Source organism: Ursus arctos, unplaced genomic scaffold (genome assembly GCF_023065955.2).
Source record: "Ursus arctos isolate Adak ecotype North America unplaced genomic scaffold, UrsArc2.0 scaffold_26, whole genome shotgun sequence".
Classification (NCBI taxonomy): Eukaryota; Metazoa; Chordata; class Mammalia; order Carnivora; family Ursidae; genus Ursus; species Ursus arctos.
The window spans coordinates 9,990,317-10,006,112 of record NW_026622941.1 but is presented as its reverse complement, the minus strand read 5'-3'; the positions used below and the strand labels follow the sequence as shown (position 1 = coordinate 10,006,112).

The 15,796-nt window shown below is 41.6% G+C and overlaps 1 protein-coding gene across 1 annotated transcript; it reads right to left on the bottom strand.

Moving 5' to 3' along the window:
• Positions 1 to 283: 283 nt before the first annotated feature.
• On the bottom strand, positions 284 to 8,792 carry GABARAPL1 (GABA type A receptor associated protein like 1). The gene is made up of 4 exons (XM_026502455.4): positions 8,011 to 8,792; positions 3,685 to 3,763; positions 2,508 to 2,626; positions 284 to 1,626 (listed from the first exon to the last, which is right to left on the bottom strand). The coding sequence occupies exons 1-4, from the start codon at positions 8,098 to 8,100 to the stop codon at positions 1,561 to 1,563; spliced, it is 354 nt and encodes a 117-aa protein (XP_026358240.1). The 5' UTR covers positions 8,101 to 8,792; the 3' UTR covers positions 284 to 1,560.
• Positions 8,793 to 15,796: the final 7,004 nt, after the last annotated feature.

Below are 15,796 nucleotides of genomic sequence, written 5' to 3'. Positions count from 1 at the left end.
CACACCCGGCAGTGTTCCATCTTCAGCTTTGAGAAACACATCAAGCAATGACAAAGCATTACCAGTGGAGCAGAAAATCACACACCTATCACCCACACACCAGGCACGCTGCCCCACCACGCTCACCTCTGGTCCGGAAAGAGCTCAGTAAACCTGTCTATGTCTGACCATGCCTGAGCATGCATTTCTAACAGCCACCCTCACTCGAAGTTTTCTGCTCAAGAGTCCACACGTCATCTATTTGCATGTACAGTCAAAAAAAGCAACATTTCTGAAATCATGGTTGGTTTTCAAGGTATGCAATTATTTTATTTCCTTGGCCTGACAGCATAAACTTCATTACACAAGAATCTGCAGCTGACAGACGGACACAGATTTCTCCCACAGGAAGGACCCTTTTCATTAGCAGAGATGAACTGAAATGTCGTGTCTGAGTGAGATTCCTGTTCCCCACCCCCACCCACATAACCCCGAAAGTGAAAGTAATCAGAATCCACAGAAGCCCCAGGAAGTATTAAGTCATCCCCTCACACTTGTCCAACTAGCAGCTGCAGTACATGAGAACCTAAATCAGCAGGCTGCTGGCCATCACTTCGCAGTTGTGTGTGCCTGGGACTGAAGGGACAGCAACAAGGGCGCAAGAATCCTGGCTGAGTGGGAGGCGCAGACTATCTGTGTCACTCACACCTGCCCCTTCCATACGTAAGACATCTCTGTCCCTACACATGGGGCGAAGTTTGGGAAATGCTGAAGGAGTGGTTTTAGCCCGCAACTGGAAATGGTTGTGGCTCACTGAAGTCCCACGCAGGTGTGAGGTAAAGGGCACCAGAGAGAGAGCAGGTTAGACAGAGATGCTCGACTTAGTGAATTCCAGTTTAATGCTACCAAAACTATCTTCACAACTGCACCGTCCCTCATGCCTGGTTCGTCTTCCAGTGCTGAGAGCGCTCCTTCTCAATGTTGGCCTAATGTCTATCCGCACCACTGGGTGGTGCTGTGATATCTGTATGTGGGATTATGACAGGGATGGGAGGTGTGGTGATAGGTCAAGGTCACAATGCTTTAATTACAATAGGCTTCTTTTGGTCCCTAGGAATGATCTACTACCAGTAGTCCTGAAACATCCTCATCCCCTTTCCTTACCTGTCTTGTGCAAATGTCAAAAATAGAATCTCTGCCCAAAGAGGAAGGAGAGCAGGAAGTTACTGGTGGTCCGCAATCATCTCTGGCCCCAACTTCCCCACCTCCTGACTCTTCCGTGAAATCACACAAAAATCAATTCACAGAAATGTTGCGAAATTAAATCGTCTTCATTCCTCTATCAAAGCCAATCCAACATCTCTGTCCTGACATGCTTTCTCCCTGGGCCGAGGAAGCAGCAAAAAATATCAGTTGAGCGTGTGAAAATATGATGACGGTGTGTGCGGTGTAGTGTTTCCAGATGTCTTCCCCTTCTGTCTCCTCCACGGTGGGAGCCCTCCCTCTCTTTCCCCAAGTCCCACACACACCCCTCCCCCTACCCCCGAGTCCAGGTGCTCCCATCTGCTGGGCTTCCACCACTCACTTCCCATAGACACTCTCGTCACTGTAGGCCACATACAGAAAATAGTCTTCCTCATGGTTGTCCTGAGGGAAGAGACAAGAGGATAACATCACATTATCTTCGGGACTCTGAGCCTCACGCAAGGTAGGTAGATATGCAAGGCATCGTCAGCCTCCACTGAGAAAAGAATAAAGAATACGCAGACGTGGCTGGAATAACTTTTGAGTTCACAAAAAATCTTCAAGGAGAACATCAATACATATCGATTATCAGGGATAAGAACATGACCCTTAAAAAGGTTTTTTTTTTTTTTTTTTTAGCTCCTTCTAGCAAGGGGAACACAGATACAAAAAATCTATATACTACAATATACACTAACAGGGAATATATACTATGGAACACAAATGAGATTAGGAGATTGTTAGAGTAAGTTTACACAACTCACAGGGCACAACAAGGAGGCAGTACCATGTGCAATCCTTTCAGGAATAATACAGCCACAAAACTGGGTGATACGTTATGAGCAAGTCCTTTGTAACAGTTTTCTCATTAGATTCTGACAGTTTACCAACTAAACCAAATGAAGTCAGCAAATTATTCTCTCAAATTGAGTTTATCTGTTAAGACGAATGAATCAATTTAAAGGCTTTGCCTTATAATTTTTAATTTCATTCTATCTGGAATTTGCAATCAGAAACAATTTCTTGCTGTTTCAATAAAGACGATCCAAGATCAGAGCCCTAGGATAAGGCAAAACTGGGAATTCAGAAAGAATGAATCTAGTGGGCTGCGCCCTCCCTAGAGCACGAGTGACATCTCATCTCCCAGAGCCTTACACTGCAGCGTGTAAGGGGATACAGGGAAGTAACACCTCCTGCCCCACTTCCCAGGTGTGTCATCAACAGACCCTGGAACAAAGGCTCGAGAACACGAGACTGCACGGTATTGTGACCGGGACACTCACCTCATACAGCTGGCCCATGGTAGCGCTAGTGGGAGGGATAGTGTTGTTGACAAAGAAGAATAAGGCATCCTCAGGCCTCAGGTGGATCCTCTTCCGGATTAAGAAGTAGAACTGGCCAACTGGATAAAGGAAGAAGGTTTTAGAAAAGGCAGGCACTTAGGGAAAACAAGGGATTACGAGAAGGTGAAGGCCCAGAAAAAAACCAAACCAAAACCAAACCCTCTACTGCACCTGCACCCTTCAAAGTACCGGCTTTAGATAAAATCTCGCCAGAGCCCAATACTGTCCTATAGCTTCAGAAATAGAAAGTGCAACTCAAAGAAACCTCCATATTCCCTGACATGCCACTGAGAAGCTGCTTCTTCAATCCTTTCCCACCCTCCTCAATTTCAGACATAATGCGAGCATCTCCACGCAAAGCCTGACGACGACTTTGAGGGAATTCCATGTACATCTAGATCAAAATACTCTTACCATTGTCTAACTGGGATCTGAAATGCGCTCCCATCCCTATTCCCACCTATGACAAACAAGTGATAGGGAGAGGTCTACTAGACTCCAGTCATCTCAGCATGGTCACTCATCCCAAGGTCTGGGCAATGAGCGGAGTTCAACAGCACCTTCTACCGAACATACTGAAAAAGTTCTAGAAGACTGACATTCCAATCCGACAATTCTGGTGCAAACACATCCACACAATCTTTCCAGTGTTTTCTGGATCCCTGATTATTCCATTAAGGATCATTAAGGTCAAGAATATATTCTTTGTAATCCCAAACAGTATCTACAAAACGTATTACCAAATATGAGGAGACAAAGTATTCAGCTGAGAATCTCTAAAATGAGATCCTCCCTCTGACTTTCCTTTTGGAATAAACTGTTATCACAATAACAAACAGATTCTAAGCAGTTTAAAACACAGGCATCTGGTCACTGCTTTCAATGTTATGCATTCTGCTGTGTCTAAATCACAAGACATTGTGATGGGAAATGCGTAAGGGAACTGGCAATGGAGAAGGAACCGCTGAGTCACTCCAGTTCGAGTCCCCCCACTCTTTGGAGAATCCCACCCACTTTCTTCAACCTACTTCCTCTCAATCCCACCATCCCATGCACACAGGAGGGACCAAACAGGCTCCATGATGGGAAGGAGAGTCTGGGGAGGGAAAAGCATTACCAGTGAGGTCAGAGGGCACCAGGTACTTCCTCTTGTCCAGATCGGGCACCCTGGCCTTAGGAGCCTTCTCCACAATCACCTGGGGGGGAGGAGAGTGAGAATGAAAGATACAGAATCTAATCTAGTATTTTTCCTTCCACATCCTTACAGTTGCCCTATTTGAAGTGCGTTTGTCTAGACCCACTAAAATGTTCCCATTTCTTATTCCCCTTTACCTCTTACAAAACCTATGGGAACATGGGCTTCCTTAGTAAGGTGATAGTTCTAATACTGCAATGAGAAGAGAATGGAGGGCATGTGACGAAAAGTGAAGAGAACCTTGAGTTTAAGTAATTACAAGTTACCTGTCAGGTATAGATCTATACTTCCTAGTATTTAATGAGTGCATCAAGAGGACTGTACGTTTCCTCTGCGGCTCCTGAGTACCTACTCGTTTTACTCTTTCTAATGAATGCCACTTATTAAAGGTATACATAAATGCGGTTTAAATTTTATACTTGTTGAAATTTTCGAGAGTGACTGAAAATGTTCACAGCACATTTTATAAAGTCAAAGGGAAGTACTAAATAGTACTGAGAGTATGAGATCCTGTAATACGAAGTCATTTACAGTAACTCATTTATCAATACTGGTTAGGTGTTAGTGTTTTAAAGGATTTCAATGTCTACGTTAAGTATTTCTATAATACTTCAAATGTTATAGAGATCATATATTTCTGTAATGAAAAAAATGAAAAAAATGAAGATAGATTAAAACGGAAGATTTTATGCATAAAATTTTAAAAATTTAAATAACATTTATATTTATGTAGTAACCATAAAAATATACTTAGTATTTATAGCTTATTGTAATTTAATTGGAATTATACATATTTAAAATCTTTTATAAAACCATCAGCTTTCGATTTTTAGTTTAGAAAACAGGGGCGCCTGGGTGGCTCAGTTGGTTACGCATCTGCCTTTGGCTCAGGTCATGATCCCAGGGGATCAAGCCCCTCGTGGGGCTCCCTCTCCCTTCGCCTGGTGCTCCACCTGCTTGTGTTCTCTATCTGTTAAATAGATAAATAAATAAAATCTTTAAAAAAAAAAGAAAAAATACAATCATTCCTGATCTAACATACAGAAAGTATAGAGAAGTTACAGAAGCAGAAGGAACACTAGACAGGTACCCCAAGGAACTGTGTAATCTCCAACAGGTCACTTAATTTCTCTCAGCCACAGCATTCCAGTGAGTAAAAGAAGATGGTATCTTTTACAGTCATGGTACTGCTACAATAACCTTGAGTAATCCATAAAATTTTATATGAAAATGATTTGTAAATTATAAAGAATTATCTTAATATAAGGATTAGCTTAAAGAGAGGGACTTGGGGTTAAATGAAAGGGAAGACATTAGAATAGTAAAAAAAACATTATTTTGTGTTTCTGGAGAAAAAGAATCCTGAACCAGAAGACCAGAGGGACATGAAATGAAAACCGAAGAAAAAAATATGTAAATCAGAAATTCAAAAGAAAAAGTAGGAAGAGGTTCAGGAGAGATCAGTGAAGGCCCAACAGTGAGGATGGACAGGAAGTCAGTAGGTTAATAAAATCAAAGGGAAAGAGAGGGAGCCTAGCACTGTGTCTCAAAGGAACCCTGAAAGTTGTCGGCTCCCATCAGTAGGAAGCGATGGAAACCACAAAGGGCGAGCAGAAAAAGAGGGCAATAAAACGTATGGCAAATAAAACCAGGAGGGCAGGATTTAGAGAGGAACAAGAGGGTGAATGGTAATCATTAAGGTCTTGGCTTACCAGAAAATATTTTAGGTTTCCAAGAATCCCAACTCTACTCGTGAGCCCTGGGTTAGATGCTTTTCCTCTCTGGTTCTCAGGTTTTTTTCCTTCTGCGCAATGTGGCCAAATATTCCACAGGGCCTTTTACAAAGTTTAAAGACTAGACAATCTGTTCCTAAATTTCCTGCAGTGTTGCAGGTTTTCAATACATTGTAGCTATTAAGATACTTTAAGATCTCAAGAAACCCTCCCTTCCCAAGGTATGAGCACATGCATTCTTTTGGATGGTACCTAAGAGATGAGGGGCCAACTAAATTGAGTTTATATGAGCAGTCAGGATACTCGACTGCTTTGGTAACAGCCATGGTCCAACTGGAAGGAAGGGGCTTTAGAAATCACTTACACTAACCCTCTTTTCTGTAAACTGGATACTTTAGTACAGCAAGATTATGGATCCTGCCCGGAACCAGAACAAAATCTCACAACTCAGAGCACAGCTCTTCTTCCTGCGTCACAACTACAAAGGTGGTCACAGGCTGAGCACCTGAAAAGCAGTTGGGAGGCTTATAAACTGGTTAAAATCCAACCGTGAGATCTGAGTAATGGTTCTAACAGCTTACAAATTATCACGGAGGTAAAACATTTTTTACACCAAACAATGAGCAGGAAAATAGGGAGGATTAGTTGAAATATTCTGGGTGAATGCATGTAAATGACTGAAATGGGAAGGGCTCAGTTTTGAAGAAATACATGGGAATTTTAACTAGATTTAGGAACAGGTACATTTCAGAGTTTGTGACTTAGGCAGAGCTACTGAACAGAGCCTCATACTTAGATCTGAAAAAATGGTAGCCATTGATGCTTTCTGGCAGCAGACAACTCTGACCTTTTGAAGGCCGCAATGTTTTTTTTTTTAATTTCTAATACCTAACAGTGTGAGGTACACAGTAACTCCTTAATTGTTTAACAGAACTGTATTAGAAATGAGAAACAATATGGCATGAAGGATCCAAAAACCTGAGTTGGAATCTCAGCTCTGCCATACACCAGCCCCAAGAAACCTTTAGGAATACTTGATTTCTCTGTCCTACAGATCCTTCATCTGTAGAATGGGATTATAATGGTGTGAGGATTAAGTGAATGAAGTCAGAGCACGTACAATACTGCCAGGTACACAGTAAACAATCAATGAAAGTTGTCATTTTTAAATATTCTAAGAAAGTAGGATTGCTATCACCACAACTGGGGGAAATTTTTGATACAGTCACCCAAGGTCCAGAGACTAAACAAGTAATTTGCAAAGGATCATTTACTGAGTGGGTAACAGGGCTAGCTCTCCTTTTTAGTCCAACACCCGTGTGTGCAACTCCTGGTGAATGAACAGCCCTAAGGTCTTGATTCCTTATAAAGGACTGCAGGGAGTTTCTACTGCGGGCCTAAGACCCAAGCTGCTGCCAGTAGCTGTAACATCATGAAAATGAGGTAAGGACCGGAGAAGAGTCCCAAGGAGTACCTGCAGGTCAAGAACTGGCACCAGATAATAACAATTATTTTACCCGTACATAATATGTAATCTTTATCCTAATATTACATATTATAGAGAGCAGAACAAGGAAGTGTCTGCTCCTTCATTACAAAACCCGACGGTGGTTGTTCCCCCTACCCCACTTAAAAGTCTTCTGCCTTGAATCCGGCTGCGCAGCCTACATTACAGAAAAACCAGGGAAGCGGCGGGGGAGGGGGTGACGGGAAAAGCGCCCGGATGCAGAAAGCTACCTTAACGTTTCCTCTGTTCCTCCTGACTGCCGGCACTAATTTTAACCACATAAACCAGCTTCCAAAACGGAAAGAAAAAGGCCTCAGTCCTTAATTATCGTGTCCAGGTATAATCTGCTCGAATAAATACCGGAGGGAGGCTGGCTGCATCTACAAATGCCCTGGAGCCAAGAATGATGAGGCAATCGTGCTGTTGCGCAGAGAACGTGACCTTGTTTTGTGGGCCAGGCCTGTCTTGTGGCGCCCCCCCCCAACACACATATTTTTCTAATTCTTATGGAATAAAAGAAAGGGTCCACTTTCCCTCCCAAACCCAATATTATGAGGACCAAAATCAACTTAAGGGAGAAGCACCTAAGGCAAAAATGGATGGACGCAAACCTCACAGCATCAAGCTATTTCGAGAACAACTTCCCTGGAATCTTAAAAGGAACAAATGTAGGGTCCCAACCTGATCCTTCTCTCACAAAAGGGCCACATTTTGAACACATCTCAACCTGCACATCCTCTGAATACTGCTGAGTCACTCAAACGTAGGGTCCGCTCTAAAGATGCGGTCAGCTCTAAAGATGACGGGGCCTGGTGAGATAGGTTTTAGAAGATCTGCAGTGAGAACAGCCATTCCATTAGCTCTCCTAACAGTGAAGGGCGTTCAGGGCTCAGTCATCAGAGAGACCCCCTTCTTCTTGTGCCTCAGGGCAGCCACCACGACTCCCCCTCTCCCCCCAACCCCCACTAATCCCCTTCCCTCCCCCTCCCCGTTCCCTATTACACTCACAGGGACCCTGTCCGGGTATTTCTTCCGGATCTTTTCTCCTTCCTTTTTCCGATACTCAAAGGGATGGTCCTCCTTATACTGGAACTTCATGATGGACCGCAGGGTTTCTAAGATCCCCGGACGGGGCCTGCCTTCCTCGCTGATGGTTGCGTCTCTCCCGTCGCCCTTCCCTCTGCCAAATTTCGACAGTTATCAGAACCGCCTCAGAAATGTCAGCTCCCGTCGCAACGCAGCTTGGCAGAGCTTTCAGGAGGGATGTCGGGTCCCCTCGGGCACAGCACGGAGTCGGTCAGGTAGAGAAATCCCAGCGGCTTTTCCCAGAGCTGGGAGCACAAAAACAACACGGCAGCGCGTTGGTATTGTGACGTCATGACGTCCCGCCTCCCCGCCCCGCCTCCAGCGTTTGGACCGCGCCGGGTGGGGGGAAGAGCGGAACACGATCTATTTCGAAGACTTCTCTTTCAATCTAAACTTTCCTGAGTAGAGTTTGTTGCAACATGAAAGTTTTTTTACTTCGAATTTTATTGTGGCTGTGACATTAAAAGTGGTGTGAATGCAAAAAATGCGTTCTAAAGATATCTTCTTCCCTCTTTCTCCCTGTTTCTTGGTTTGACCCAAAACCAAACACAGACGGCGAAAATCCAGCTTTTTCCAGCTTATTGGGATCTGGAGTCTAGGGAAGGAAAGAATGGTGGTCCTGGAATTCCTTTGGCCAGTACAGAAGTGCGCAGTGATGGCATTTTGCCCTTTGCTCCTTCAGTCGCGCCGCCAGGGCTCGGCGTGCTAGGCTGGCTCCCTCCGACCCTGACCCCTCCTTAACCACGGTGGCGTCATTTTGTTTGGGTCCTTGCCGCAATTTGCTCCTAGAGTAGCAGCATAAACAAAGCATGACTCAGGAATTTGAGGAGATGTATAAGGTGAAGGGCAAGCGATGTAATCAAGGTCCAGAGAGTGATGTCAGTCATGACTGCTAAGGGCTTCGCTCATATTCCAATATAGAAATGATTCACTTTCTCCTGTTAACTCAGAAGCTGGGCCTGTCTTCTGTAAAAGAAAGTATCAAACAATTCAGGCGGTTAACGCGGTACTTCTTAAACATTTCTGGTTTTATTCCACAAAAATTCACCAGAGGATAGTACTACTTGTTAAGTGTCCCTAAGATGAAAATGAAGTGCTACCCGAAGGGCTGGTGGAAGAATGGGGCTAGGTGCCATTTGTCGCCTCCCTCCGGCCCTCCTGTCACCCCACCAAGAATCAAAGTACTAAGGCCTTTCCAACCACTGCTAATGGCAGTGATTCCAGGGACTTGTAGGGGGAGGGCAGCGAAAATCTTAAAAGATACAAAAGAGAGAGAAAGGATCGCTTTGCTCTGATGCGGTCCAGGGAGCTCTGAAATACACACGGCAGTCCCTGTCACCTATCTTCTTTTATCATGGTCTCGGTGTCTCTGGTTTAAAAAACAAACCCACAAAATACAAAAAATAAAATAAATTTAAAAATCTAAGTTTCATCATTGAAAAAAGGAAAATGAAGAGCATAGCCTTACTTCTCGATGTTAATTATTTATTCTATGGCGTATTTCAGTCCTTTTTTGTATAAAAATCCAGGAACTACTCTATCATATTATAATTTATAATTTTTAGTCCTTATTTTCAAATTGAAATTATTAGCTCATTTTAGTTTTGACCCAATATAGCTAAGATCTCTTAAAGGAAGTACTTTACAACCAGTTGGGAAAAGTAATAATGATGGAGATTAATATTTTGAGAGTGTGGTTCTCTGATCAAATCATAGCTAAAATGCTGATTTTAACTTTTATTTTAAAAAATACTTGAGCACAATGGCAATTTACATATAAAAAATAATTTGAAGATAAAATTTCAGTTACTATTTCTACCTCAAAGCTTTTATAAGTGCCGATCTGAGAATACACAATTTGTTATCTTCCAAACTTTGCTCTCTACCTTTATTATCAGCATAACATTTAAAATATTATGCAAACGATAATTTTATAAACTAACACATTTAATAAGATAAAATATCCAACATTCATTTTTTTTAACCAGAGACAAAATATTATATTAAAAACTCCATTTCAGGAATTCCCATTCATTACTGAGAGGAATGGAAAATGGCATAGCCACTTTGGAAGACAGTTTAGTGGTTCCTTAGAAAACTACACGTACTCTTCCAGTATGATCCAACAATCGTCCTCCTTGGTATTTATCCAAAGAAACTTAGAACTCTGTCCACATAAAAACCTGCATGTAGATGTTTATAGCAGCTTTATTCATAATTGCCAAAACTTGGAAGCAATCAAGATGTCTTTGGGTAGGTGAATGGATAAACTGTGGTTCATCCAGACAATGTAATATTATCAGTGCCGAAGGGAAATGAACTATCAAGACATAAAAATATCTTAAATGCATATTACTAAGTGAAAGAAGTCAATCTAAAGGGCTAAATATTGTATGATTTCAACTGTATATGACATTCTGAAAAAGGCAAAACTAGGGAGACGGTAAAAAGTTCAGTGGTTGCTAGGGGTTGGGAGTCAAGCGGTGGAGGATAGTGAAAATTCTCTGCATGATAGTATAATGATGGAACAATGTCATTAAACTTTTGTCCAAACCAGTATAATGTATGACACCAAAACTGAACCCTAATGTAAACTTTGGACTTTGGGTGATTATGATGTGTCAAGTAGGTTCCTCTCACTTGTAACAAATGTACCACTCTGGTGGAGAGGCTATGCATCTGTGGGGGGCAGTAGGTATATGGGAAATCTCTCTATCTTTTCCCAATTTTGCTGTGAACCTAAAACTGCTCCAAAAATAATAAGGTCTTAAAAAAAACCTCACATTTTCTCAAATATACATTTCATTTTTCTCTTGTAATCTTCTAATTTTTTATGTTCCCAAGGGTTAGATTTTTTTTGATCTTTTATGACCATTTTCAAATAGGTAAAAAATTTCCACATGATGAACACCTATATACCCACCACCTTGATATTTTTCATTTGAAAGTAAATACAAACTTCATGACACTTTACCCCAAAATACTCAATACTCAAATGCTCCTGCTAAGAATAAGAAATGTTCCTACGTAATCATACTTTTACACCTAAAAAAATTACCTATATTTTTCAACATTAATACAGAGTTTATATTCCCATTTTCTCAACTGCTCTTAAAATACTTTTTTATATTTTCCCCTCAATCAATCATTAGAATATGAAAACAGCTGGAATTGACCATATAGGTAGGTCTGATTTCTTTTTTATTCAGGATATTTTTATATTATCATATTTAAACTAATGTGTACCAAAAAACACATGAAAAGAAACTCAATATCACTAATCATTAGGGAAATGCATACCACCTTACACCTGTCAGAAAGGCTAGTATATTCTTCCTCTCCCACTCCCCCTGCTTGTGTTCCCTCTCTCGCTGGCTGTCTCTCTCTGTTGAATAAATAAATAAAATCTTTAAAAGAAAAAAAAAAAGGCTAGTATCAAAAAGACGAGAAATAATGAGTGTTGGCGAGAATGTGGAGAAAGGGACCCTTTGCATCATTGGTGGGAATGTCAATTCGTGCAGACACTGTGGAAAATATTGAGTTTTCTTAAATAGTTAAAAATAGAAATACCATGTGATCCAATAATTCCATTACTGGCTGTTTAACCCAAGAAAATGAAAACACTAATTTGAAAAGATATATGTACCCCTATATTTATTGCAACATTATTTATAATGGCCAAGTTACAGAAGTAACTTAAGTGTCTGTCAAAAGATAAGTGGAGGGGCGCCTGGGTGGCACAGCGGTTAAGCGTCTGCCTTCAGCTCAGGGCGTGATCCTGGCGTTATGGGATCGAGCCCCACATCGGGCTCCTCCACTGTGAGCCTGCTTCTTCCTCTCCCACTCCCCCTGCTTGTGTTCCCTCTCTCGCTGGCTGTCTCTATCTCTGTCGAATAAATAAATAAAATCTTTAAAAAAAAAAAGATAAGTGGATAAAGAAGAGGGGATATATATATATATATATATTTATACACACACACACAATGGAATAGTACTCAGCTATAAAAAAGAATGAGATCTTGCCATTTATGACAAGACCTAGAAACTATTACGCTAAAAGTAATAAGTCAGAGAAAGACAAATATCATGTGATTTTGGAATTTAGATTCATATGGAATCTAAAAACCAGAACAAACAAGCAAGCAAGAACAGAAACAGAATTATAAATACAGGAACAAACTAGTGTTTGCCAGCAGGGAGGGGCTGGGGGATGGAGAAAATAGGTGAAAGGGATAAAGAGATGCAACCTTCCAGTTATAAAATAAATAAGTCACAGGGATGAGAAGTACAGCATAGGGAATAGAATCAATAATATTGTAATAATGATTATTATGGGGCGCCTGGGTGGCTCAGTCAGTTAAGTATCCAACTCTTGATTTCAGCTCAGGTCATGATCTCAGGGTTGTGAGATTGAGCCCCATGTCGAGCTCCATGCTGGGCATGAAGCCTGCTAAAGATTTTCTCTCTCCCTCTTCCTCTACCCCCCACTCTCTCTCTCTCCTTCAAAAAACTAACTAACTAACTAACTAACTAAATAATAATAATACTCCTGTAATAATGTTGTATGGTCACAGGTGACTATACTTAATGTAACGAGCATAGTGTAATGCATAGAATTGTCAAATCACTATGTTGTACCCCTGAAACTAATATAACGTTGTATGTCAACTATATTTTAATAAGAAATAAACTAATAAAAATAAACTAATGTGTAAAACCAGAATTTCAATGTATTGATCTCAAATAAGAAATATAATAACCAGGGGTGCCTGGGTGGCTCAGATGGTTAAGCATCTGTCTTTGGCTCAGGTCATGATCTCCAGGTGCTGGGATTGAGCCCCATATTGGACTCCCAGCTCAGCAGGGAGTCTGCTTCTCCCTCTCCTCTCTCTCTGCCTCTCCCCCTGCTTGTGCTCTCTCTGTCTTTCTCTCTCTCAAATGAATAAATAAAATCTTTAAGAAAAAAGAAAGAAAGAAGAAAAGAAAGAAAGAAAGAAAGAAAGAAAGAAAGAAAGAAAGAAAGAAAGAAAGAATATAATAACAAGGTTTAGCAATTCATAACCATTTGCCATATTCACTTGATAAGCTTGGAATTTAAACAAAGGAGTTAGTTAATTTGAATTTTTAGATAAACTGTCATCTGCAAAACAGTGCCAGCTCCCATCAGGATGAGACCGCTTGACTCCAGGACCAGAAATCTTTCTTGCCCAGGACTGTGCGTGGGTGGATCTTCCTTCTTAATAATTTGAATGTGCCCACTTTGCTCGGTCCCAACTGTCACTGTTAGTATAGTTTTATTAAAAAACAAAACTCAACTGAGGACATTTTAAAGGTCTTATTGGTAGGACACCTGGGTGGCTCAGTCAGTTAAATGCCTGCCTTCGGCTCTGGTTGTGATCCCAGGATCCAGGGATCAAGTCCCGTGTCAGGCTCCTTGCTCACTGGAGAGACTGCTTCTCCCTCTGCCTGCAGCTCCCGTTGCTTGTGCCCTCTCTCTCAATAAATATAATCTTAAAAAAATAATAAAGATCTTATTGGCTTTGTTCAGTGATCCCTGAATTGGGCAGCATCCCATCGACCAGACAGAAAGGAGCGCTGAAGAGCTGTACAAAACAAAAGAATTTTTTTTTTTAAAGATTTACTTTTTGGGGCGCCTGGGTGGCAGTCGTTAAGCGTCTGCCTTTGGCTCAGGGCATAATCCCAGGGTCCTGGGATCAAGCCCCGCATTGGGCTCCCTGCTCCACTAGGAGCCTGCTTCTTCCTCTCCCACTCTGCCTGCTTGTGTTCCTTCTCTACCTGGCTGTCTCTCTCTGTCAAATAAATAAATAAAATCTTAAAAAAAAAAAAAAAAGATTTACTTTTTTATTTTGGAGAGAAAAAAAACAGAGACAGCATGCACAAGCAGGAGGGGTAGAGGAAGAGGGAGAGAGAATCTCAAGCAGACTCCACAATGAGCATGGTGTCCACCACGGGGCTTGATCTCAAGCATGACCTAAGCCTAAGCCAAGAGTTGGAAGCTTAACCCACTTCACCACCCAGGTACCCCCTAAATGAAAGACTTTTATAGGCAGAAGAGGGTGGGACAGAAAGAGTGAATTGTTTGTGTCAGGGTCACTTTCCTTTAGGGGACATGTATGAACCAGATTAAAGATATCTTGGACAAATCTGCCATGATGATTCTCTCTGACTCAAAGCCTTCTTGAGCATGCCCCCTCCTTCTTTCTTTCTGTTTAACCAGACTCTCAAAGTACAGCCTTGGGGCATAACATCCTTGATCTGCTTTGGAGATGCACTGTTCTGGAGACCTTTTCCAGGATGGCCTCCCAGCACGTAGTCCCCAGTCCCTAGGGCTATAGAAGCAGGTTTTAGGGAGGTGAGCTTTGGAGAGATGTACTACTCATCTTGTGGTTGCCCAAGACCTTTTTTCTTCATAGAGTCTCACCACAGGTCTTTCACATAGTGCTGCAAGTTGGGCAGGCTTTTTCCATGCCAGATGAAGGCTCTCTGAGCAAACTTCCCAAAAGAAATCAGCAGAAAGCACCTGGCCCTTGAAAAATCATCTTTTGAGCTCTCATGTGACACTTCTGCCTCATTGTATTCCTCAAGGCAGTCACAATGTCCTGCCCAGCAACAAAGAGAGAGGACAGTAGCACCCTCCTCAGATGGAAGAAGTGTTAACGAATTTATGGACATGTTTTTAAACCACCAATATCACTCAAACCCATTTTTAATTAGTCTATAACATTGTCCTTGAGAGAGAGAGAGGCAGAGAGAGGAAGCTCACTGATGCTAGAATAAATATAATAAAGCCCTATTTCAGAATGTGTCAATTCTCTTCTTAAATATCATTCAGTGGTCAGACATTCTCCATAGTCTTTGGGAAAACTGGAAATTCCTTAGAAAAATTGAACATTTATGATCTGGCTGCCGTTTCTCTCTCTGGCCTCACATTCACCCAGGTCCTATTTTGCACTCTATGTTCCAGGCATACAAAGTGCCTTAAACTACTTCTTTCCCTATACTGCCCTTGTTTCTGGCCATTGGATATTCTTAAAGGTTCTTCTTATTGTTTTCTGTCTAATTCCTGTAAATCATTCAAGGTTCAGTTCAGTTCAAGCATCCCCTTCTTCAGGAAATCTTTTTCATCTCACTTGCCTGGGTTCTGTAACTCTTCAGTGAGCTTCCAAAGCACTTAGTGCTTATAATGATATACATTAGCTAATACAATGCCAATTACTACTCATTGTTTTGGGGGGCGTATAGAGGATTGCAGGGAACTCCTCCTCCCACACTGATACCGCATAGTTCCTCTAGTGGGGCCCACCAACCTTGACAGCCTTGACTATTTAGAAAGCCCCATGACTTACACAAGACTAATCAGAATCTTTCCTTAAAATTTATCACATAGGAACTAAGGAAAGTGTTAAAAAAACAAAATTCAAATGAGTAAATTTGAAGATCTAATTGGCTTTATTTGATGATTTATGAATCAGGCAGCGTCCCATCCCATCTTAGCAGATAGAAAGGAGCTCCAAGGAGCTATACAAAGTAGAAGGCTTTTATAGGCAGAAGGAAGCAGAAAAAGAAAGTTTATTACAAAAAGGGGTTACTTTAGGCAAGGTCACTTTCCTTTGGGAGAAGGGGGGAGTCTATCAGGCAGATTACCTCACTAGTGCTAACCAGATAGTTCCAGATTGACTGGTGAAAG

Coding starts and splice junctions, on each gene's coding strand:
- GABARAPL1 (XM_026502455.4), bottom strand. CDS start 8,100: ATGAAGTTCCAGTATAAGGAGGACCATCCCTTTGAGTATCGGAAAAAG. Junction 2,627..3,684: donor GGTGCCCTCTGACCTCACTG/GTAATGCTTTTC, acceptor TCCTTTATCCAG/TTGGCCAGTTCTACTTCTTA. Junction 1,627..2,507: donor CCATGGGCCAGCTGTATGAG/GTGAGTGTCCCG, acceptor CTCTTCCCTCAG/GACAACCATGAGGAAGACTA.